This window comes from Pseudochaenichthys georgianus, chromosome 7 (genome assembly GCF_902827115.2).
Source record: "Pseudochaenichthys georgianus chromosome 7, fPseGeo1.2, whole genome shotgun sequence".
Taxonomy (NCBI): domain Eukaryota; kingdom Metazoa; phylum Chordata; class Actinopteri; order Perciformes; family Channichthyidae; genus Pseudochaenichthys; species Pseudochaenichthys georgianus.
Window position 1 is genome coordinate 36633066 of NC_047509.1, and position 26955 is coordinate 36660020.

The 26955-nt window shown below is 43.0% G+C and overlaps 1 protein-coding gene across 2 annotated transcripts in view; it reads right to left on the bottom strand.

The window, feature by feature from the left end:
• klhdc8b (kelch domain containing 8B) overlaps positions 1 to 26955 on the bottom strand; it is a 334510-nt gene that overhangs the window by 11822 nt on the left and 295733 nt on the right. For both annotated transcript variants that reach the window (XM_034086708.2, XM_034086709.2), the window contains one exon: positions 25637 to 25738. In XM_034086708.2, coding sequence (XP_033942599.1) covers positions 25637 to 25738 — 102 coding nt within the window. The remainder of the gene's footprint in view (positions 1 to 25636; positions 25739 to 26955) is intronic.

Genomic DNA, 26955 nt, shown 5'->3' on the forward strand with positions numbered 1-26955 from the left:
AGCCCATCTGCAGAAGAATGTTAATTTTCTTCTTGGGTGGCCCATCTTCAGTGTGTGGAAATATTCTGGGTGGTGAACGCAGCATGCCTCCCAGTGTCTACACCGCTTCTCTGTCTGTCTTGGGCAGGCTCTTTAAGTCTTTAACATGTGGATCCAGTGCCGTCGCAATCTTGAGCCATGCATTGTTGGTGTGTTCTTGGCGGGAGGCTAGGTCTTCCTTGAATTTTGCCTTAAATCTCACCACATATGCAGGGTAGTAGTTATATTCATACCACTTAGTATACATAAAAAGTGACAGATGGACCCACCCCCAATTATGCTAATGAGCTAAGTCCCGCTTCCCTTTGTTCGAGGTGTTATCACATGTAGGTGTGATACCACACGTAGGTGTGATAGCCGTTGATGTGAGGGGTGATGTGTGAAATGCCCCCCTGTAGTAGCGCCTTTGTTGTCTAATCCTTTGATGTGAGGGTTGAGGTGTTATAACATGCAGGTGTGATATCGCACCGGCATGTTTTAAGCCTCTGATGTTAATCTAGGTGTTAATTAAGGCATTCTCTTTGAAGTTGTGCGTGAGACTGTCTCGCACCCCGTCCCCTCACACCCCTGCCTCCCGCCCCTTCCTGTCACACCCCCCATGTGAGGGATGATGTGTTATAGCGTGTAGGTGCAATATGTCCCCGTGTAGTACAGCCTTTTGTTGTCTAATCTAATTAGCCTTAGATGTCTGTCCTTTGATGCACCCTGGCAGTAGAGCCTTTGTTGTCTAATCTAATTAGCGTCTTATGTCTGTCCTTTGATGTGAGGGTTGAGGTGTTATAACATGCCGGTGTGATATTTAGCACCGGCATGTTATAAGCCTTGAATGTTAATCTATGTGTTGATTTAGACAGTCTCTTTGAAGTTGTGCGTGAGACTGTCTCGCACCCCCATCCCCTCACACCCCCTGCCTCTTGCTGCTTGGTTGAAAATGATAGATGAAAATTGTTTTAACTTTTTAAAAAGAGTCAAACAGCAAGGAACATTATACTGGTGAAAAAAACTCTCAATTCTACAGATGACTCCCCCCACTCAATGCAATAAGTCCCACCCTACTCAGCAAATCATCTAAAACGAAGAACCCCACTAAGACGACCGTTGAAAACTAGCCATGGATCTGAGAAAAACCAAGTCTGATGTAGCCTACCCTTATTATCACCAGGATAACGGATATGGGCTTAATGACTGGATGTTACAATGTAGGGGGGAGGGTGTTCCCGAAGAAGAGCTTTCCTCTATATCATACCCATGTAAGTTCTTTAAGACAAAAGAGGACTATGATAACATGACATATGAAGAATATCTTTCTTTAAAAGATGGTATTATAGATAACCTTTATAGAAACAATATATCTCATATCACTCGCCAAGATCACAAACGACAATTAGCAGAAAAGAAAAGCAAAAGTAAAGAAAACAAAAGAAAAATGAAAAGCAAATGCAGAATGCGAATGAAAAGAAAAGGGACAATAGGATGGAAAACCATAAAGACAAAAAGAAGGAAGTTGAAAAGAAAAAGGAACAAAGTGAAGAAATTTCAACTAACTATAGAGGATGCTGATGGTGTTGTAGAGCCATTACCGGATCATAATAATCTTATAGATCATCTACCGCTAATCGACTGCTGCGAATGTGTTGAGCAAATACCAAAAGCAATGGCAGAGCTTTGCTTCAATATAATGAGAGAAAAAGCACGATACTATGGAATTGCCCAAATTGGCAACAGTGCCAGAGCATGTATTAAAAGACTGTTGAAGGATCTCTATTCTAGTATCAGTTGTCATTACATCGAAGGATATGCCAAAATGTGTGACGACATAGACAAAGCTTTTGAAGACAATTATATGGTACCTGTCCTTACAGCTAAACAAATCCTATGCCAGGTATTCAACAGACCACAAGAAGCACAAGAAACCCCAGAAAGGATTACATTCAGAGCTAATAATGGTGAAACCGAAGAAGAAGCAAAGCAGATTATAATCGTTGCGGGTGAAAGGATAGAGAATTTGCAAGTGATGTTAATGCACTTATCTGATATAAAAAATGCATTTGTTTACTTCCAAGAGACCCCTAAACATCTACTTGGGCAATGTGAATTAAACGATAAACCGATCACTGTAAATGAAACGCGGAGAGAAGCAGCAATGGAAATCGTTAAGTCTATTACCTTGTATGGACTACAACATTAAGATTTTCTTTAAAGGCACTTTGATTTTAACGCTATTTCAGTGGAACCAGTGTGCGAACTATACCACGGTCTCCGGGGGAGCCGGGATTTTTTTTTTTTTGCGGGGGGGGGGATGCTGATCCGTGCATTAATAGCAACAGCACAGACATAGGCCTATTATAAAGAGAAAATATGTTGCACACGGGGTGGTGCCACAGGTCTACATTTACATGAAACGTCCTGATGGATCATGTTCATGTCAACAGATTTCCCGAGCATGTATGGGCTACGCAAACTTCAATCAACTTGATAATAAATAATCCACGGACCACCAATGTAACGTTTGACTGTTTAATTAAATCAACTTAAAATGACTCAAAAACAGGCTACATTGTTTCACATGGGCTATAGCCTATTATGGCTGTAGCCTACACAAAGCCGAACACACGCGATAAGAGCAGCCAGCGGCACCAACCATGAACAATATTAATATTAATAATACAGCTATAGCACAACACAACCCTCTCACTGCCTGGAGAGACGCGACGCCACACACACTACACAACGGCTCGTCTTCTTGTGTCTCTTCAGCCCCCAAGTTAACGTTAGCTGTCAAGATAGCACTAGCACTGACGTTAGCTCCCTCCTCTCTCGGTTCTGTTGTAGCAGCAGTCACAACGTACGATGTGCTACCACCAGCTACATTCGGTTGGTCTTCTTGATCAGGTTGTTTGGCCGTCTTTTTAAAGAAATTGCCAAAGGTAAATTGTTTTTTTCTTTTCGACATGTCAGCAGCAGCAACAATGCCTGGTAAACATGCAGTGCTAAAACTAAACGAGCTTGTGAGTGAGTGGGTATTGGGTGGAGCTGCGGGCAGCGTGCAAGCAGGTGACACTTTTTTCATGAATCATAAACTCTAAATATAAATTTTATTTCACTTATTTTACACCTTTGAAAAAAAGACCATGCCCACATTTATTTTGTCATCATATCAGTATTTTAGAGAGCTCCCCCCACATTTCACAAACCATGTTCCCAGGGGAGCTCATGTCACCACTAGGGGAGCTATAGCTCCCCCTGCTCCCCTCCAGTTCGCACCCTGAGTGGAACAATCCAGTTTTTGTTAACATCAAGGCTTTTTTCTCTTTTCTTGTGTTACTAAGATACTGTTAGATACAGTTTGTTGTCTGAAAACTTTACAACTGGTAGAATGTCAGTCACTGTGTAACACTTTTATTTTCTTAAAGACTGTGACTCTAAAAGGCAAGTTTTGTGATTTTAACACTTATTACTTACACTCAGCATATTTGTGTGTAATTTTCTCACAAAGGAACTGTAAGATACACTTTTTATGTATGCAAAACCTTAAACATTTTTGAAAATAAAATACTTTGTCTGAATACATTTTCTGAATCCAGTTTTGTTAACATCAATGCTTTTTTCTCTTTTCTTGTGTTACTAAGATACTTTTAGACACACTTTGATGTATGCAACACTTAACAACTGGTAGAATATTTAGTACTTTGTAAGGAATTCGGTTTCTTTTAATGGCCCTTTTTTAACAAAGGGTATAATATGAAGTACTTTGTAAGGAATAGGGTTTTCTTTAATGGGTGCAAAACTTTAGAACTGGGTAAAATATTCATTAATTTGTAATGAATTGAGTTTCTATTTTTGATTTTCAACATACATACATGCATCTTTGTGTCAAAAACTATAGGATACTTACGTAACCCCAGGACTCAGAGTAACATGAAGTGAGATGTCTCACTATGGGATGCGCCTCTACGCGGAGCAAACAGAAGCATCGATCTCATTACGCCAATCCTGATTGGCTGGTGATCTTGACGTCAGCGTCAGGGAATTCACCCCCTATAAGTAGCTTGTGCCACGACACATGCGTCATTCAAAATAAGCACCTCTTCTCGCTTCACCATAGCAAGGAGGGCCGTCTGGTGAGACATCTCACTTCATGTTACTCTGATAACTGGGGTTACGTAAGTAACCTATAGTTCTCATTCATAACACTCCGTTCGATGTCTCACTATGGGAAATTGTAGCTCCCGTATTGTCAGATGAGCTTATCTCGAAAATCACCAAACCAACCAGAACTTAACAGGTAGAGCTCTGACTCAACCAGGTGCCCAGCACTGCTTGAGTCACACTGGGAGCAGAACGTCCTGCCTGGTAAGAGGCGGACAAAAGTGAGCGGCGAGGACCAGCTCGCCGCTGTACCAATGTCTTGGATGGGAGACATCCTGGACAGAGCCCAGGATGCAACCAGACCCTGATTCGAAAGAGGTCGCGGACCCGAGGGTGCCTGCGAACTCTGACTCGTATGGGCCCCAAAGCAATTGCTTCCACAAACCAGTGGGAGAGCCGTTGCTTAGTAACAGGCTTGCCCTTATAAGGGTTAGCCCAGGACACAAAGGGGTTGGTCATTATGACAAAGCACCCTTGATCTGTCCCTGTCCGTGCGTAAAGCACGGGCTGGACACGGCAAATACGGAGGAATACAGTGGCGGGGAGGATGCCTCAATGTCAAATATGGTACCTGAACCAACCGCCTTAAGATAAAGGCAGGGTTGGGCTTCAACCACACTCTGTTTGCCCTGGGGCGAACCGAGTGCCTGAAGACTGTACAGATAGCGCATGAGTGCCACTGGCTCGCTTGGCAGCTGCCAGGGTCAGCTTCATGTCACACTGTATTCAGATTGTACCACTCACGGGCCAGGCCCATAGAGCCAAGCGCTGTGGGTGTGGGTGAAAGATCGCCCCCCCCGCTTGGGACAGTATGTCCCTGCGTAGTGGGAGCTGCCATGGCTGCCTGCACAGCAGCTGATATATCTCCGCTAGCCAGTACATAGCTGGCCAGTACATAGCTGGCCAGTACATAGCTGGCCAGTGCGGAGCTATCAGGATAAGTGTGTTGCGTTGCTCTCTCACTCTGGCCAGAGTTGGGTGTATCAGAGCCAGGGGTAGGAACGCGTACAGAAGGCCCCGGGGCCAATCGTGCGCGAGTGCATCTACGCCTAACGGTGCATTTAGATCGCGCATCGAAAAGAACAGCTAACACTGAGCATTGTCTTTCGATGCGAACAGATCCACCGCGGCTCTGCCGTAACGCACCCACAGCTGGCTCACAATTCTTGGATGTAGAGTCCAGTCTGCATAAAGTGGTGTACCTCTGGACAGTAGATCTGCCCCGAGGTTCATCACTCCCGGTACGTGCGTCGCTCTCAGAAAGAGGAGATGTATACCGCTCCATAGGATCAGTTTGCGCACCAGTGTGTGTAACTGGAGAGAACGCAAACCCCCTTGGCGGTTAATATACGATATTGTGGTCGTATTGTCTGTCCTCACGAGGACGTGATGTCCCCGGAGGAAAGGCAGAAAGCGTTTTAGGGTGAGAAACACCGCTAAAAGCTCCAGGTAATGTATGTGCGCCCGCTGGAGGTCTCTGCTCCAGAGACCCCTCACCGGGCGACCTTCATAGATACCTCCCCAACCTGTCAGACATGCGTCCGTGGTGACCAGTTTCCGTGAAAGGACAGCACCCATAGGCACACCTCGTACTAGAAAAGTCGGGTGCAGCCAGTGGTGCAGTGCCATTATGCATTTCACAGTAACCATCACTCTCCCGGCGGGTCAGTGGACATGGGGGGGTCCTGCTCCGACAGGCTAGCTTGGCGTGCTAGCCATCGGCGGAGGCTCTTCACAGTGAAGCGGACACAATGTCCGCACGAGCCGGGGTTGTCGATAGCGCCTCGGGCGTGTTCCAGCCCGAGGCAGGACGAGCAGACCTGGTGTGTGTCTGTGCCCGAGATCTTCAACCCGCAGCCGCAGAGTCGAGCCACCGAGTCCCTGACTCCTCTGGTGTGAGGGAGAGAGGCGTCCATCTTGTTCGCCTCGTGGCGTGGAGAGGGCCCACTCTCAACAGGTAAGTTGGGAGAACAAGGTGTTACCACCCTGTCCTTAATCCGGAGAAAAGGACGGTGTGGGTCTTTTATTCCCGGAGAATACTGACTGGTGTGACAGTATGCTCCTCTAATCCTTTCTACCTCCGTGGGGAAGAGAAAAGAAAAAACGTCCTCGCTACCGTGGTGTCGATAGTGAGGGAGCGAGCTAGCAACACACCTGTTGCTAGCTTAAAAAATCAGACCTACCTTACTTTCCGGGGAAGAGAAGGGCGAGGTCGATTTTAATACTAACTGGCGTTAGTATTACCGTTTTCCTGCAAAGCATAAGGAGTAGCCGGCGAGCGCTCGTCGACCGAAATGGATATTTGGGTTCAGTCTGTGGACCGTTAAGCTTGTCCGGCTACTAGGGGTGTTGAAAATAATCGTTTCTACGATGCGGACGTGGACGATTCGGTCTCGATGCAGTGACGGAAGATAATCGGTTATAGAGTAGTAACGTTGCTTCCTGATTTTCCGGCCGCAACGTTTTTTCTGTCACTTTAATATCAAATCGGTCAGTGACGCAGAGATCAGGGAACAGACGTGACAGCGGCACCAAACACGGAGCAGTCTGCTTTATCCACCAACAGAACACCACCAGTCCAGAACCAAAAGCAGAAGGACCCGCTCTGAATCACTCCGTGTCGCTGCGGCACAGGGATTTATGTTTTTCAAAAATAATCGCGTTACAATCATGTCAGGTTTTTGGTGGATTTAATGAAGTCTTGGATTGCAAAGTATGAATGTCCTCTAGCAATTTGCAGACGATATATACGTGTGTAAAGTTTGTGAAGGCAGGAGGAAAAAAGCTTCCGCGATCACCGTCTCCTCTCCGTTCCTCCAAGCCCCGCCCCCTCCCTGAAAATAATGAGTGACAGGCTGATAGTGACCCGATAGAAACTTTGTTATTCACTTAATCACTGAGATATAATGAAACTAATTTAATCTCATACATTCATGGGATTTATGTAACAGTAAGACAGAGAATGTAAGTGTGCACCCACATGCACTATTTTTGTTTGTATATGCTGTTGTAAATACTCCTGTTGTCTGCTGTGTTCAGACTCAAGTCCTGTGCGTGATGCCACATTCAGGACATTCAGTGTCCTTTCTTTAACAGAAGACTGTTGCTAGAAGCTGCAGCTAGACTGCAGAAGCATTAGCTTTTTGTTTTTGAGAATGGAACAACTTCACACACGGAGGCTAGACCTATACAATTCATTTATTTTGGTCAAGACATTTATGTTATTGATTTCTGAAGCACTTTCTAAATAATAAAAAGAGAGTTCATATGTATTTACTGCATGTATGCATTGATGAAAAATAAGCCATGTGCAGTAATATAGAAAACTGAGGATGCAACGCATTGGTATGAATCGTGATGCACCGTGATGCACTGGGATATCGAACCGAATCGAATCGTTGACAGGATAATCGTAATCGAATCGAATCGTGAGACCAGTGAAGATGCACAGCCCTACCGGCTACTATAGAGATGTGCTCTATAAGAGGTGTTTGAATGACGCATGCGTCATGGCGCAAGCTACTTATAGGGGGTGAATTCCCTGACGCTGACGTCAAGATCACCAGCCAATCAGGATTGGCGTAATGAGATTGATGCTTCTGTTTGCTCCGCGATGAGGCGCATCCCATAGTGAGACATCGAACGGAGTGTTATGAATGAGAACAGCATACACATGAATATTTTGACTGAAGTGAAAAAACTCCATCATGATATTTCCAGTAATCTGGGGAATTCTAAACTGGAGACGGTCCTGGGGATGTTACAATCAGTATAACTATTGATTTTGTGTGTGAAAAAAAGAAAATATAAATAGGACATTTTAAAAAAAATTAAAAAAGTGTTTTTTACATTTAAAAACTGTTGTCTTCATTATAGCAATAGTGTCTGATAGTATTACGGCCCCTATACACGGCGGCATGCGTTGCCGCTTCAACGCTTCTGCCCATTCACTTTCAATGGGGTGACGTCACGATTTGCCAAACTGCATTGCGGTGCTCGCTGCAAAAGTAGAGCAATGTTCTACTTTTGCCACCTCGACAGAGGCCAATCAAATCCCCGGTATGCAAATCTGACAGTACAAGCGCTAGCCAATCAAACCGCGTGTATGTTGGGAGAGCCAGACAGCAGTTATTTCCCATATGTCAAAAAATGGAGGAGAAAATTATCGTGGCGGTAGGGAATCACCCGGTACTATATGACCAGTCCCTCTTTACATACAGGGATACAAACCGGAGGAGCCATGCATGGGGGGAGGTGGCAGAGACAGTGGGTGAAACTGGTAGGTTTTTGCTTGTTTGGGGAGTTATATCCAGTGTACTTCGTTTGAATGGACAGCTAGCAAGCATAGACAGTATATTTAGCCAGCATGGATGTAGCATGAATGCTTTGCTTTGTATGTCCGGGGCGGGACATTCATGTGATTGGTTGTTGGTCACGTTGCTCGCGTTGACTCCCCAAGCTCAAGACACGCCAAGCGGCAACGCACACCGCCGTGTGTAGGCTCCGTTACAGTCCTTCACATGCACTGTTGTCTTCATTATAACAAGGGGAGGATAACAGGGAAGATGTATGATAAATGTGTATTGAAACGTGCGTATTATACCCCCACAGAAACACGGAAACACAGAAACACACACACACAACACACACACTGAGAGAGAAAAGGAAAGACACTTGAACACAAGTTGTTACATTTAATAGTAGATTCCATCCATCTTCTCCCGCTTATCCGTGGTCGGGTCGCGGGGGTAGCAGTTCCAGCAGAGAGCCCCAAACTTCCTTTTCCCTGGCGACATCAACCAGCTCTGACTGGGGGATCCCAAGGCGCTCCCAGGCCAGCGAAGAGATATAATCCCTCCACCTGGTCCTAGGTCTACCCCTTGGTCTCTTCCCAGCTGGACGTGCCTGGAACACCTCCCTAGGGAGGCGCCCAGGTGGCATCCTAACTAGGTGCCTGAACCACCTCAACTGGCTCCTTTCGACGCAAAGGAGGAGTGGCTCAACTCTGAGTCCCTCCCTGATGACCAAACTTCTCACCTTATCCCTAAGGGAGACACCAGCCACCCTGCGGAGAAAACCCATCTCGGCCGCTTGTATCCGCGATCTCGTTCTTTCGGTCATGACCCATCCTTCATGACCATAGGTGAGGGCAGGAACGAAAATGGCCCGGTAGACAGAGAGCTTTGCCTTCTGGCTCAGCTCCCTTTTCGTCACAACGGTGCGGTAAAGCGACTGCAGTACCGCTCCCGCTGCTCCGATTCTCCGGCCCATCTCACGCTCCATTGTTCCCTCACTCGAGAACAAGACCCGAGATACTTGAACTCCTTCACTTGGGGTAAGGACTCATTCCCTACTTGGAGTGGACAGTCCATCGGTTTCCTGCTGAGAACCATGGCCTCAGATTTGGAGGTGCTGATCCTCATCCCAGCTGCTTCACACTCGGTTGCGAACCGATCCAGTGAGTGCTGAAGGTCGCAGACCGATGAATCCATCAGAACCCCATCATCTGCAAAAAGCAGTGGTGCAATCCTTAGTCCACCGAACTGCAGACCCCCTCCCCCACAACTACGCCTCGAAATCCGATCCATGTATATTACAAACAGGATTGGTGACAAAGCGCAGCCCTGGCGGAGGCCAACCCTCAGCGGAGGGTTAATAGTAGATTATCGTTTACAATTAATTTAATTTCAGCCTACAATGAATGGTCACATTATATGATGGAAGGCTTACCGGCAGGGCTCTAGAAGGGTCTCCAGTCTCTGGATTTTGTCCCATTCTGGTGGCGTCAGCATAACAAGTTTATGCTGCTGTTGATCCAGGGTTGCTTTTATTGCAGCTTGGTTGCGGATCAAGCGTTTGACCATTTCCAACATGGAATTCCACCGTATTGGAACGTCTTGGATCAGTGACTCCTGGTCCGAGTGCCCCTTGTTCTACGTGCAGCTCCGCTGTGTTAGCTGGGCTGTGCTTGAAATGGCCCACAATTTTGCGACACTTGGCCAATGCACCGACAAATCCACTGTCAGAGAGACTCACAGTGATGCTTCTCTGTAAGATGTGAGCAATACAGGGCATGTGACCGTAAGGTAGAATTTGAGCCGCAGCAATCATATTGCGCGCACTGTCAGTCCCTATGGTTGTTACTTTCCCTTCAATTTCCCACTTGCGTGCTACAGTTTGGAACTGTTCTGCACACGCCACCGCAAAGTGACGTTCTTCTGTTTTCATTACAGTTAACCTAAAGGATTTCAATTCCCACGTCTCAGTGATTTGATGTGCAGTTACTCCCAGGTAATTAGTGTAACTCACTGACGTCCAGTGGTCTCCTGTCAGGGCGACATAATCCGCTTATATAGATTATCTCATTTTGAACAGCTGGACTCAAGTATTTTACAGAACATTGTGGTCGCTCAACAAGTTCTTTTAGAACCGGATCGTAACATGCTAAAAGTTCTATCATATTGAGAAAGTTTCCACTGTTGGGCTGTCCAAGAATCTCCCTATGTCCTCTAAAAGCCAAGTTACAAGTGGCCAGAGTGATTGTAATGTTGACAATATGCTCAAGTACCTGTCTCCAGTAATTAGCAGCATTCCTTGCATTCCTCTCCATGTTTGCATCGATTCTCCCGTTTTTCTTCCACTGTTCATATATGACACACGCTCCGACATGGACCTGAGATTGTGCATGTGAGTCAATCCTCGCAGACAACGCATGTCCACGCATCACTGTAGAACGGTGCATCTCGGTCTGCGAACAGCCAGTACGGCTCACAATAGGCACAGTCCAGGGTGGGGGAGTAACACAGCCATTTCCGTGGCAGTTTGATACCTGCTCTGGTAGTGGTGGTGTAATACATCTCGGAGAAACACCTGTTTCCTTGATGTGTATCTATGGGGAATGGGCCGATAGGCCTACATGGACCGGTTGCTATAATATAGCCTTTGATCTTGGCGTCGAGGGTGTCAATAGCGCCATAGAGTCCCCTATTGGTTGGGGGCGGGGCCCTTGCGGGAACTGTAGGACCACCGCCGGGCACAGCCAAATCCATCCTCTCCTCCTGGCTCATGGCTGGAGAAGAAGGTCGCACAGCCAGGGATACAGCTTCACTTGTGGAGCTAGATGATGGTGAGGCAGGTGAGCTATCGTTAGCCTCCGGCTCCCGTTGCACGTCAACATTACCAACGTTAGCGTTCGATTTTGAGGACGATGTATAACAAAAAAAACTGTCTAATTTTGTCTGTTTAGCCTTTACATCTCCTTGTTCTCTCTTGTCCTTTCTCTTTTGAGTGCCGCTCTTGTGTTTTGGTTTGCTGTACATTATAAATACAAGCTATTCAATTTGTTATAATTCTGCCGATCTTGCTGCTGCTATAGCTGTGTAGTACATATAACTTTTGATGTTGATTAAACGGTTCGCTCGTCACGCAAGGTATCACATGACATGAAAGGGAGCAAGGTCATTGGACAGACAAATTAAAAATCAATTTAGGTTGCTAGGTTACTATGAAGACTGCGTGAACCAGTCAATGCCATTGGGGCCCCAAAATCAAATATATATAAAAATTAAAAAAATTATATATATACATTTTATTTATTTTTTTGCATGGGCCCCTGGACGGCTGTGGGCCCCGGTGCAATGCACCGGCTGCACCGGCGATAGTTACGCCACTGGCTTGAGCTAAAGCCTCTTTTTTTTCTCCTTTTCAGTGTCATAGAGTTTGTGGATTCCAGTCATTATTGTGCCTCTTGATGGTGGCTTGTAGGATGTGTCGAAGGACGCAACTTTCAAAACATCGGCGAAGCCCTTGTCCTCAACGATGCTAATCGTTCTACAATCCTTTGCAACCCATTTGGCAATTGTGTTGATTAATTTATCCGAGGTGGACTTGCTTACTGGCCTGCGTTCATTCAGGGTGGTCTGACGCAAGCCAGGTGTTGCACTGGACGTGAAAGCCCCAACAAACGCATGCTTAGCGTTGAGATGGTACTTTAAACTTGACGAGCTGCGGTGGGCCATTCTGCACATGCGTTAAATATTTTAACGCAATTAATTCAAAAAATGAATTACCGCCGTTTGCGCGATAATTTTGACAGCTTTAGTATTTATACATAGAGTTCTGTGCTAAGTGTGTTAGCATTTTTTCACTCAAGGCTCAGTTAGTTCTTGTGAGACTTGTGTTTTGTTTCGGTAAAAATGGTTCATATCGTCAGTTAGCTGAGTTTCTTCCCGCTAATCGGGTATGACACATTAATAGGTTTTTAAATGTTAAGAAGCCCTGAGACACAGTTTCGTAAAACAAACCTGCAGACTCCGCGGGCGTCCGGGTTGAACAGGTTAACAACTAAAGTGATGTTTGAAAAGGTTTCACAGAAATGTATTGATGGGGACCTATTATGCTATATTTTAAACATGTATTGTAGGGCCATACCTACGCAAAACATGTCTGTGAAGTTTTTTGCTTACCAAAAAGATCACCCATTGTAGCCATGCCCTATATTCTCCTCTATTCCAGCCCTGTTCCAAAAAGGCTGATTCTGTGACAGGAGCTTTAAAATGAACAGCTGCTGCTAGCCACGCCCCTTTGTAGCATCACGCAGCTTTCCCCTGCTAAGAGAGTTTTCTACCGTGATTAAATGCCATATTATGTTCCAAACCACTTCAAGCATTATTTCTGAAACAGTATGGAGCTCAAACGTTTCTCTCTCGCAGGGTTTATCGCAAGGACATTACGTTACATGCTCTCTCCAGTACAGCATTAGCGATGCTTGCTAATGTAAACAAAGACCATATTACTACCAAAACACGCTGTATGTACATTGTTTCTGATACAGCACATAGCTTGATATGTTCTTTCTTAAGTGTTTACCACTAGAACAGTGAAACAGTGACATTTGTTACATCCAACTCACAGGTTTATCAAATGCTTTGAGAAAAAAGATTATTAATGTACCCTATAGCAGTGAAGTTAAGGCCCTGACACACCAGGCCGAAATCGTTTTCGTTAGTCGGACGACGAAGCGTGCCCTGTCGCCCAAACTCAATTTGGTGTGTTTCGCACCGTCGGCCGTGACACACCTTATTTGGCCTTTCATGCCAAATAATGGCCGTGGGTCGGCCAAATAAATCACTCTGATTGGCTGTTCAGCTAGCGAATCAGTGCATGAGAAGCAAAACGGTTGCTTGAGAATGTCTTTCACAAGCAACACTCCAATGGCTGATAGCTCCAGTAGGCCTACCGCACGAAACATGTTTTTGATGGACGAGAGTGAAAATGGAACGCACACGCTATTTGTTGTTTGTTTAGATCACGCAGTCTGTTCTTCTTCTCTGTCTTCCGGTTGTTGCCTCTTTTGAATGACGAATACACACTACCGCCGCCAGCTGGTAAGGAGAGTTATTGCCACTCACAAATGCGTAGTTCGTACGTGCTCGGCTGAAGTCTTTGTGGTGTGTTCCAGTGCGACACATGGCCAAGACGCAGGAGAACATGGCGACGCAACAGTCGGCGAGTTCTCTGGTGGCTGCTTGGTGTGTCCGGGCATTTATAGTCATTTGTTCTGGGAATGTCATTTTCGAGCCTGGGACCAGAAAAACAAGCTCAGGGCTTAACAGGTTAAAGGGGCCCTGTTATGCCTTTTCTAATGTGACATTCAATGTTAAAAAAGCTCTTAATTTTCCTGATACTGCCTGTGCTGCAGCACCTCTTTTCACCCACTGTCTGAAAGCAGAGCACAGTCTGCTCTGATTGGTTAGCTCTGGTGTGATTTTTCAACCGCTTAGAGATGTCCAACCCCTTAGCCTATCACATAAAATGTGTTGGATCGCTAGCCAATAGTAGGGCGAGTGTAACAAAGTGATGTTACTATGTATTGCGGATGTAAACAAAGGAGTCATATCAAGGTGTTTCAGGCAGAGGGGGGAGTGTGTCGGAGAGAAACTCCCTCTGGAGGGAACACAGGGATTTTAGCCTTTGCAGACCATTTACATGCACAAAAACCTATAGAACACATTACAGGAAAGGGAAAACCCCTAAAGGCACAATAGGCCCCCTTTAATTGTGTTTCACCTTAACAGCAGTTATCTGCAAAATCTGTGTCCTCCTTTACTTTTCTTCTATACTTTCTATAAGTGTTACATTTTGGAATTCTTAGACCCAACCTCAACACTAATTTCCTGATACTTCAACAAAATATAAATGTACGTTAAACAAAAAAACAAGTCAGTATTTCTCTTGAAATCCTGGTTATTTAGGTAAGCTTCTTGTAAACACTGACATTTATCTGGCTGTAGTACTGTTTTTTCACAAGTTAAATGCAAAGTAGCAAAAATAGATACATTTATTTGTAATTATTAAAGAATATTAATTTCATGAATGAATGGATTTAGTTGGTGCTCCAGGGAAGGCTGACAACCATATTACAAGAGCCACAAAGCTTGTTTTCGAATATCATCTACGTCTACGACATTTAAAGTCTCACCAAGCGTTCCTCTCCTTTCAAAGGTCTGCCGTGCGTCATTCCCCCCCCCGCCTCAGGTGCAATGCTCACTGTCATTATACATCAACCAGCACTAAGTTATTGCCGTTTCCATGGAGACACACATCACAGCAAGCCCCTGTTGAGTGTATGCTGTGTGTTAGGAAGACTATTACCATCATTTTGTTGGAAGAACAAAGTGCTGACGGAGTCGGCCTTTTCAAAGCAATCTGGGTCTTCTCAGGCCTCAGACACACCTACCTCAACGTGTGACAGCACTACCACATAAACACTCTCTGCGCTGCTCTTTTGGCTCAAAGGCTTCCTGTCGCTGCTTTGATTCATGGCCAACAACCATCATGACAGTTCTCCTCCTGCATTCCGCCCCTTCTCTTCCTGACCTCCATTCCTGTCCTCTATACTTCCATTATTGTTTGCTGTTGTCTCAACTGTTTTCTCTACTTACCGAATACTTTTTATTTTTTATTCCTCACCTGGCTTCTCTTCTTACCCATTTTTGGTTATTTCTTAAAATAATACTCTTCGACTGTATCGCCCTTAATGTCAAGTGGGGGCAAGTTTTACAAAAGAAAAGCGAGCTTTATCCAATTAAAGCTGGTACCAAAGTTCTCTCCAGAGGGAGTTTCTCTCCCACACACTCCCCCCCCCCTGCCTGAAACTCCTCCATTGGACTCCTTTGTTTACTTCCATAACATGAATACATCATACATACATACATACATTTTACATCATATGTAAAAGTCCAACATGTCCAACACATTGTACATGATAGGCTAAGGCTGCGGCCCCACGAGGACGAAAACGGCTAAACGCATAGGATTAACACAAACGCAATCGCAAACGGCTTCCGTCCACATGCAATAATTATCCGGATAGTGTCTGCCCACACGAGACCGCTCCGTTTAGCTCCAACCGCTGGAGAAGCTGCAGTACATATGCAGGAGCCTGTAGGTGGCGCTGTAACTTCCTCCACAAAAGCAGCGAAGAAGCATGGTTGTCATGGTTGCCCTTCTGTTTATTCTCCGCGGTGGGGGCCGAGGGAACCGGGCAGAGTTTTTCGCCAGTCAGCGTGTATTAAAGTTGAAATCTTCCGGACAAAATTATAAAAGTGCCGGTCAAAGGTCTTCTTTGTTATTTATTGAGCTTTAAAACAAATGAATAACGACTCTATATAATATAATGATAAAATACACGGAGCCTCTCTTTTTCCTCCTTCTCTTCGGACAGCGTCAGTGTCTGTCTCATGCAGCAGCTCATCCAGTAATCAGTGACCCGGCCGACTGTAAAAATAAACATATTTATAAGTAGTTTAGGGAGTTTGAGAGGTAATTAAAATAGCTAAGGGTGATGATCTGACTTGAAGTGTGTGTTTTGCTGCAGCGGGAGGAGCTGCAGGTGAGCAGAGCTGCGTGTCTCCGTCCTGTCAGATTAGACTTCACTCGCGAGAGAAAGATAAATAATCTGAATTCAGGGTGCAGTTTACTTTGACGTGGGGGTGAGCAGCAGAGGTGGGGAGAGGCGGGGCTATTGCCTCATCATTATTGCTGTAGATGTTGCACAAACAACTGTAGCATGGTCAATAGCGTCCGGAGCACGATAGCAACTCTGCGATCCGCCATTGTTGTTGTTGTTGGTGGCGAAACACTTCAGCACTGGCGCGGGGTAAGCGGAGGTGAGCAGAAGAGGTGGGGAGAGGCGGGGCTATTGCGCAATCACTATCAGTGATCTGAAAATGTCCGTATAGGGCGCACACACGGAGCCGTTTGACCCCCCAGAGAGTGGCGTATGCATTTCTATCCACCTTGGGACCCGTTGTCGTTTCCTCAGTCGTTTAGTGCCGTATTCGGTCGTCCTCGTGTGGCCGAACGGTCTATATGACACTAAACAGTAACGCAAACGACCAAATTCGTCCTCGTGGGGCCGCAGCCTAAGGGGTTGAGCCGGCCATCTAACCAATCAGAGCAGACTGGGCTCTGGTTTCAGGTGAAAAGAGGTGCTGAAGCACAGGCAGTATGAGAACAATAAAGAGCTTTTTGAACATTCAAGCATGCAGACATGTCACAGTAGAGACACTAAATACAAATATGAACCTGGAAATTAGCATAACATGTCCTCTTTAAAATGACTCTTTTATCCAAATTGACTTAATACTGTAGACTTGCCTATGGAAGCAACTGGGGATATGCTATCTTAATTATAAGGACACTTTGACATGTTGGTTTCTGGGACTAATGATCAAACCATTGACCCTTTGGCCCTCTGATTGGTAGACAACCATTTACCCCTTGAGCCACATTGTCCCTACACAGCAGGGACGTGGCAAATAAATGACAAGAACATCACAACTGCAGTCGACACACTTGGAACTTTGTGGACTGTTCACATGAGACACAGAGAAACAAAAGTTGTGATCTCCAACTATGTGCCTGAAAACACCTCGCACACATGGCGGTCAGGTATCATTTAGAGGCCTTCTTGTATCAGGGAAAAGGTAAAGCTAGGATAAGATAAAGATAATTGAAACCTAGAAGATTAGACCTCATCACAAAAGCAATTTCCATTGATTTATACAGATCTTGTTCATCTTTTAAAACATAGACATGTCGATGATTAGAGTGGTGAGGCTAGACAACACCTGAGGTACCACCAATCACTTTTCATGTGCTCCTATAATGAGAAGGAGTCTGACCTCGTCTAGGATCTGACGGTAATAACTGCGCATATAGAAAGACTTATGCTCAGAGCTTTCAGGATGATGCTTGTGTGGAGGTGGGGCTTTGAAATGATAAATGCAGAAAGTGAGGTGAGCTGGCAGCAAATAAAGTAAGTAGAGCACTTAGGTTCACCAGCATGATTAAAACTGCATTGCTGTGAAAAGTGTCATGGCTGCCTGTACTGAACTAATTTAGCGTCATTAATTTCAATTATGAAACAGGAAGCAACTTAATCAGAGGCAAAAGATTAAGAGTAATTTTTTGTTTTCCACTCGCCAAGATCAAACTGCATCTGACTTAGTCCAACTCAGTCTAACCTTATGCCAACTAGTATTAAAAACGGGTGTGCACACTATTTTAGCTGGGATAGATAGGGTTTAAGAGGCCCTTTTTGCTTTCCTGTAGTTTGTCATGTAAATGCTGTGCATGTCAATGGTCTGAAATGCTAAATCCCTCCAGAGGGAGTTTCTCTCACCACCACTCCCCCCCTGCCTGAAACGCTTCCATTGGACTCCTTTATTTACTTCCATAACATAGTGACATCACTATGTAACACTGCTGCTTCTGCTGCTGCTATGGACTAGTGCTCCAACACATGATATGTGATGGGTTAAGGGTGGGACATTTCTGACACATCTCTAAACGGTTGACTAATCACAACAGAGCTGGCCAGCTAACCAATCAGAGCAGACTGGGCTCTGGTTTCAGACAGAGGGTGAAAAGAGGTGCTGCAGCACAGTTTGAGAAAAATAAGGAGCTTTTTGAATATTCAAGCATGGAGACACATGTCCCAGTAGAGGCACTAGATACTCATTTATGAAAATGAAGAGAATATGTCCTCTTTGAATGAATGGAGGTTGAACATAAGTTAAGGGCAGGTACAATTGATAATGTCATTGTCTTGTCAAATGTCAATCAAAGGCACATGATTGATTGATTTAAATTATTTATGAGTGATAATGAGAATGAAATGATCCTCTGTTTTATGATTTAATATTCCCGCCACTGCAACAATTCTACTGTAAGATTAGTGAATCAGGCTTCTAAAAGGTTCCTCTCCAAAAAAAGGATTGTTCTTAGAACCATCAAAACACTGGAACATTGCGTGATAATCATAATCAAAAGCCTTGGATAGATCTACAAAGATAACAGATTAAAGCTGCTTTATAATCAATAATTCACTTATATACAGTATAATAAGTAACTATTACTTATACAAAGACAAGAATCATAGTCTGTATTGTATACATTTATATATGTGTGCACTGACATATATATACACACATATAGCATAACTGCTTGTGTTTGGGTCAAATCTGATCGATGTACTACTTTCATCAATCATAACTTTTTTGTTTTACATTAAATTGCATTTAGGCTTTATGATATCCTTCACAGTAGACATTTGACCATATACAATTGCTGATCACTGCTTTCATTGAATTGTGGATGATTTAGTCAACTTTGTAACACACACACACACACACACACACACACACACACACACACACACACACACACACACACACACACACACACACACACACACACACACACACACACACACACACACACACACACACACACACACACACACACACACACACACACACTATATGTGTTTTCCCCCCTTATGTGCCCATCCCCCCATGTGAATCACACCTGACACACACACACACACACACACACACACACACACACACACACACACACACACACACACACACACACACACACACACACACACACACACACACACACACACACACACACACACTGAACACTTTGACACATTTCCGCTCTTATGTTCCCCTTTCCCCCACATGGATCACACCTGGCACACGCAATACATGTTCAGTGTCTACTCTGTGTATATGTACTGCAGTTTGTCATGTATACCAGTAGTCTGATACAATATGTACAGTTTGAAAGGGTGTTAAATTAAATGTTGTGATGATTAATGGTTTTTGTGTTAATGTATAGCAGTTAAAACGGGACCGGTCAAATTTGACCGTGAACACCAAAGTATGGGGGGGAAAACGAAGACAACAGGAGGGTTACATATGCTCTTTGGTCCATGTGAGTGTATTTCCTCTTTTATTTCCAAAGACAAATGGCAGAGCGTTGGAAATGTGTTCTAAACCTGCCATGACTCACAAGCCAAAAATAGACTCACAGCTGACACTCGCACAGAGAAAAGAAAAACATATCTTCCTCACTCTCCTTCACGCTGTCATTGTCATGTTAGCAAACACATATAAAGACACACGCACGCACGCACGCGCGCACACACACACACACACACACACACACACACACACACACACACACTGTAAAAACAGTTCCGATGGTGAAGTCAACAAAACTACATTTTTTAATGTAATTTACTAGCCCTAAATTAGTATTTTTTGAATGTGCGTTTAAATAAGTAACACTTAAGTAACAATGAGACGTTTTTAAGAACTCATTAATTTGTAAATTGATATCACATTTTCTGAACTTTCTTATAAATACGTTTTGGAAAACTTAATAAAAATGCTTTTGTCAACGCCACGGTCATGCCACCCCCTCAAACGAGAATACCGCGGTGTGAGACTTCCTGGTCCTCTTTGCAGCGATTCTTCAGCAGTTCGACACGTGTTTGAGTTGGATCCTCTTCAAACCATTGTAAAACAAGTAAGCATGCCACCTGAGTTATTAATTACTGCTTTTTAACAAGTGTTATTTACTTTTCTTGTATTCACTGTTTTGAACGAAACATCGACATGTTATTGCATGTCAGCGCCATTACTGCTGTTAAAGTTAGACTCATCCCTGTCGTCCTCATGTAGTCTATTTTTTCGCGCAAATGGTGTTGGGCAAAGTTTGCATTAGCAAATGCATTAGCATTACCAACGCAATTCTGTTAAAAGTGGTTAAATTAAGAGTAGCCTACGTATTAAGAATCAACTCTGCAAACTGTTGGCCGGGCACCGTGATGCCGCCGCGGGGCTCAGAGGCTCTCCTGCCGTGCATGTTGTGCGGTAAAATACCTCAGGTAAAACTATTCCCTACTACTTTATAACCCAGCGGTTATGTAAGAGTAAGTCATCAATGCGCCTATTTGATATGAATTCCTCTGTATGTATTTCCGTTTGTTTTACTGTGAGCAATGAATTATCTTTCTACAATCTTAGATGTGTACCAAATTTAAACTCATAGTCTGCAGTTACAGCATTGAGTTGTTATTATTCAAAATTAAGTGCAAACTATATTTTTCATGCTTATGCAACGCTATAGATGCAAATAAGGATGCTCCGATCGCCAATTTTGGGGGCGATCGCCGGAATCAGTATCGGCCAATCCGATCGAGTGGGCGGGGCCTATGGGAATCTTCCATTTAAAGTGATGTTTAAAACTCAATTAATGGGGATCATTCACTGGCGCTTCCACAAACAACAACCAACATAATTATTACATTCAAATGAAGTACATTTACATGCATGTGAATAGCACCTCTGTTACCGTCTGTTAACAGCTAATGTAAACTGTCTCGTTATGTTTTCAAGACGGATTTAATTTTTTGTTATTGAGGAAAACACATGGTGTGTCCTGATTTGTACTCAATGTAGTGTTTTGTTTGTATATACAGGGAACAGCAGAGTTATTATGCTGCGTTCACACCGGACGCAATGCAATGTTTGGGGACGGCGCGATTACATGTAAAGTCAATGCAGAGACGTGGACAGACGCGAATTTGCTCCGACGGCGAGCATGAAGCAGTGGACGCGACGCGAATCACGCGATTGAGGAGATTTTTTCAACTCGAGCGTCAAATTCACGTGACGCGTTCTCGCGGAAGCCAATCAGCGGTGAGGATCTCAGCCTGCCGTCACTGATGTTCAATAAGCAAACATCAGCCGCTAGCTGTTAGCAGTTAGCACACAGAGATCACAGCTCCTCATATCTGTTCAGAAGCTGGACAAAAGTTAAACAAGTACACACCACAGACTGTCTGTGTCATAACGAATTTATTTATGGTTTTTGGTCGAGCCAAAGTGCTGTACATAAAATAAAAATAGCCTACAGTAGAGACACTTTACAGCAAATACAACAGCACAGATTGTTCAGAATATCAGTATGAGAAAAACGACACCCTCTATCCTTAGTTAAAAGTTTTAAACAAACTTGTTACTGTTTTATGAAAACTGTTTTGAAATAATCAAATTTTAATAAAATGTATTTAACATGTCCATAAGGTTCCCTTTTTTAAATGTATTTGTTTAATCCCCAATGTTTCAATGCTATCAAATATGTAAAGGGTTGGATTGAAATCAGGAAGAGTTTGGCGTATATATAGGTTCCGGCAACTCAATTGTGTTTTATAATTTAGCATTTTGCTTCTGGCGACTGATTCTGGCGACGGCTTCTGGCGATTAGATTTATGCATGTGGATATTATCCGGCTGAACATAACGTGATCCGCCTCTTAAATGTGTGTCAACCACAGACCTTATTTCGAGCTATTTTCCAAAATCCTATGGAGAAATTGCATTGGTTTTTGTCGAAGGAACCGGAAGGAGTTTACTTCCGGGTTTTAGGATGCGTCACTGTGGCACTCTATGCTCTTCTGGATGAATGGAATGAAAATTCCCACAGACACACTCCAAAATGTTGTTGAAAGCCTTCCCAGAAGAGTGGAAGCTGTTGTAGCTGCAAAGGGGGGGACCAACTTCATATTAATGCCTGGGAATTTGGAATGGGATGTCATATAAGCTCCTGTACAGGTGTAATGTGTAGGTGGCCCAATATGTGTGTCTATATAGTGTATCTCCATATGTTTGTGGTGATGATTCATACTGTAGATGACAAAGTAGAGCAACTTTGATTAAGATAGTCAAATGGTTTCCATTCATTCTGTAGAATGTAGGCTATTCGTGTGTCTATGTACAGAAAATATATATAATATTACAGATATCCATGGCCTTGAATCTGTCAATACATTTCATTATATAACTTCCAGTGTGTGTGTATGTGTATTTACTGTATGTGTGTTACTTGCTGATGCATGCAGGTGCCGAGAGAGAGAGATGCATGCAGGTGCCGAGAGAGAGAGAGTCAATATCTGCTTAACAAGAATGTCATCGAGGACAAAAGCTGACCTTTAATTAATTTGTAGTGTTGCTCATTCTCTCTCCACACAAAATGTACTTTAACAGATGCAGCTCAGTCAAGGAGAAAATGGAAAACTAATTTGGTTGTGAGTAGTGTTGCACGGTGTACCGATACTTGAAAGGTACCGCGATACCCTGCCGTTAAAAACGGTACGATTCCTCCGTTTCATTAGTATCGGTACTTTAAGAATGACGGGGAAAAGTACTCCCGTGAAAAAACGCCGTTTAATAAGAGCCGTGTGTGTTCAGCGCTCTGCTTCCACTCCCTGCACTGCAGCCGTGCCTGCAGTCCCGCTCCTCTCAAGCACGTTCTAAGTCCCTCCCCTCTCTCGTGCACGCGGCCACGCGCTAGCTGCCAGAGCATGTGAGAAAACGAGAAGCATGGCTGCAAGTGGGAGTGCAACTGCCGCTGCGCCTCGGCTTGTTGACAAAAAAGCTATAGGCTATAAACGGAGGTGGTATAAGTAGCCTATATATCTTGTACTTGAGTAAAAGTAGAAGTACCCAGGTCTTGTACTTGAGTTAAAGTAGAAGTACCAGAATGTAGGAACAATCCTGCAATCAAAATGTTCCTCAAATAAAAGTACAAAAGTATTATCATCAAAATATAGTTAAAGTAGCGACAGTAAAAGTAGAAGTGCTCAGGTCTTGTACTAGAAGCACCAGAGTGTAGGAATACTCTGTTACAGTAAAAGTACTGCATTCAAAATGTTCCTCAAGTAAAAGTATTAAAGTAGCGACAGTAAAAGTAGTCATTGTGCAGATTGGTCCATTTCAGAATAATATATATGATATGTTTTATAATGATTGATCATGAAAGTGTTCTCAAAGCTGGTAAATGTGCAGCTAGTTTGAATGACTTTGTAGACTGCAGGGTAGCTGGTGGATTTACTCCAGGTGGAACTAAAGTCTGATTTAACACTTGATTATATTTCACATCATTCATCCAGATCTGTGAAGTAACTAAAGGGATTAAATACATGTAGTGGAGGAAAAGTACACCATTATTTCTGAACTGTAGTGGATTAGAAGTGCAAAGTAGCAAAAGAAACATTGAAATACTTAAATAAAGTACAAGTATCTCAAAATTGTACTTGAGTTTATGAATTTAGTTACTTTACACCAGTGGCTATAAAGATAGAAAGACTAAGCCTTGCACAGAGGCATGAAAATACATTTTCAAAATGCTCAACAGTGCTGCCAAAATGTTAAACTCACTGCTACACAATTAAAATAAATGCTTTTATATATATTTATATTAGATGTGACTCTTTGGCGTTTCTGTTCTTAGTAACACTGCTGCTTTAGTTGTTCTGACTGCTAAAATCATCTGTTATTCCTAATTTTAAAGCCGATATTCCGTGTTTCCCTTTTTTTAAGAAAAGTATCGAAAAAGAATCGGAATCGCAATTCTTGACTTGGTATCGGTATCGAAACCAAAATGTTGGTATCGTGACAACACTAGTTGTGAGTGAGGGCATGTGTTTGTTGTGTGTTATTAATTACAGTTGTTGGCACTAACAACTTCACCGTCGATAAGACTTTTCATTTTCAGATTAAGCCAACTCTAAGTATTAGGGTAACACTTCAATCGGCAAAAAACAATCCATGAGAAATATGTTTAGTTACCAAGCAACGGCAATGACACTAATTGCTTCAGTAATTCTGCAGGAACATATGCCTTGGCAGCAGGTATTGATGTAAGCCTGCTTAGCTTATAATGTCATTATAAAAAAGATGCATGGGTTATTTGGTTGAAAGGTGCAATAACAGGTTTGAATAACCTTTATTGTATTTTCTCTTGTTTGAATTTGCAGAGAGTTTTCTAAAGTCAGACCATGTCTTTGGCTTGGAGACTAGACATTTCTAATGAGGTTTGGCTAGGCTACATATATGTTCTGTTTAGTTGGTTTTTTGTTTGTCAGCAGGATTCTTGAAAAACTACAGGCTCGATTTTCATGAATATTGGTGGAAGGGTTTAGTTTGAGCCAAGAAGAAACAATTAACAAGTTGGACTATATCTCTATGAGGGGATGGATAGACAGATTGTTTTTAATTTTCATTAACATTGCGAGAAAGGGCATGTTCTTTGAAAGGTCTGCTAAGTATTCATTCAACGTATTACAATGACGTAGCACTGTCATGCACAGTCAACTCTGGCAGTAAGCTGACCCATGACTGTGAGGAAACTCTGAAAAAATACAGCTGTGAAAATATGAAGGGAACCTAAATCAGTTTTTTTAAATCTGATTAAGCCAAGGCAATTTCCACAGATAAAGAATAATCTGAACCATGACTTCAAGCTGCTTTGCAATGTAATGGCTTCTTCTTTCGCCTATGCTTAACTTCTCCTTTTTCATGAAAATTGGGCAGGTATATACTGCTTACAAATAGAGAAACAAACCTACAACCAATCTGTGAACAGGACACAACCTTTTGACTGGAGTTAATATGGTTGCAATACTCAATAAAAGACAGTTCTCTAAATGTTTCAATGTTTCTCTTCTTATCAAATTACCCAGGATGGGAATATATGGAAAACTTGGCTACTGATTCCTGTAACTTGTCTGTTGGTCATGTCACCCTGACCCTACAGGTCAAAGCGGTCTTCCAAGAGCCTCTCAATAGAATACGCCATTTTGTTGACTCACAGGAAAGTCAGAATGCAGCCTTTTAGGAGATTTCTATACTAGAGTTTTAAAACGTAGGATTTCTAGGTCTTTGACATTGATTTTGACATTTTCTTTTATGTTTCTCCAGAGTAGATGGAGAAAACAAGAAATATCTTTATTTATCAGTATAAACCGATTTTTATTTCCCCTACAAACCAGATACTGTAGGAAAGAAATACGAGATACATTTATGTTTTATACTTCAGATGAAACTCTAAACCTGAACATAGATGTTAGGCTTGTCTATTAACAGACTAAAGGACCTGCAACATTGGAAATCAATCAAAGGACGACTTGGACTTTTGTTCTGTCTCTCCTTCCTTTCTTTTTCCTTCTTGGGTCAAAGCACAACAATTTATTTAATTGACAGAAACAATCAAACTAAAAATGGGAGAGGAATGGAGGTGCTGACCTAGACCACCAGCTGCGATGACCCTTCCTCCCAAGCATCCTGCCACAAAGTCCGCCCTCTTCTCCCTCATCCTGGATGTTCGGGTGGGTTTGATCCAGATACCTGCCAATGGTGAGAGGACATACTGTCATTCTTGTTGCAACAGGTCACTCAACCACAACAGGAAATTAAATTCATCATTGGCTAAGCATTTAAAGGAACACACAAACGAGAAATCAATAGACCAATATTTAACTGTTAAACATTTAATCTCAAATATATGGGCATTTATTGGTTGGGTTCAGGCTTTTTCTCCAGATGCTTGAGCAAAAATGTGATCTCGTTCAATTCTCTGTTTTGCATAAAGTCGTGCTCTCAGTCTGTGCTATAGTTAATCCCATTTGGCCTATTTATTAGAGATGATTGGTTTTACAAAAAACTGAGCCTCTCAAACAAAACAATATAAGTGATACTAAAATCTTCTCAACTTGATATGCTATATTCATGAGAAAATGAAAAAAGTAAGAAAGATAAATGAAAAATGTCCTCTAGTCTAGTAGCATGTTTTCTCAAAGTTTGAAACATAACAGTGTAGGAGCTATTACTGAAGCATCAAGCCCTCCATTCATTGGAATCAATGGGCACAAACCATTGAAACAAAATACAAATAGTCCAGGGCTAGGGTTATTCACAGTGTTCAGAAATGTGATGGTTAACACAAGCAAGCTTAAAGTTAAGTTCACACAGAATGGAGTGAACTAGTTCGCATCCTATTTTTTTATATTTTTTTAGTGAAGTAGTTCACATTCATATATTCCAAGTATTTTTAAATGACGCATTCTTTTTTAAGAAGAAACCATTTTCTGTTAACTGGACGCCCCAAAACAAAAGCCAGACTGACTCATTAAGTAAATAAATTGTTCAGTTAGTTGATAAACGTTTGGTTTACTTTTTGAGACTTAGATGAGAAGCTCAATACCACTCATGTCTGTGAAAGGGTATCGATCTTCTCACTTCTCACACGCTCTTTGAAAAAAGTGTGCTTCCCAAAATTCATTAGTTGTGTGTTTTTCTAGATTTGCTAGAAGTTTCAGCAGATTTGACTCAAACTGCAATCCTTGCTTTGCCTATAGTAACCCTTGTTTCTTAGAAATCACCTAAAACATCAACATTTAAGAATAACAAAGGATTTCACTGATAGACAAAGGGAGAGAGCACAGAAATTGAAAGGAAATGGAGAAGGAGAGGAAAAAATAAAAGTGTGCAGTGTAGATGGATCTGTATTTGACAGCATAACAAGCTCTGCCTCAGGGTCCCTTCACTCCCTACCTCACCATCCC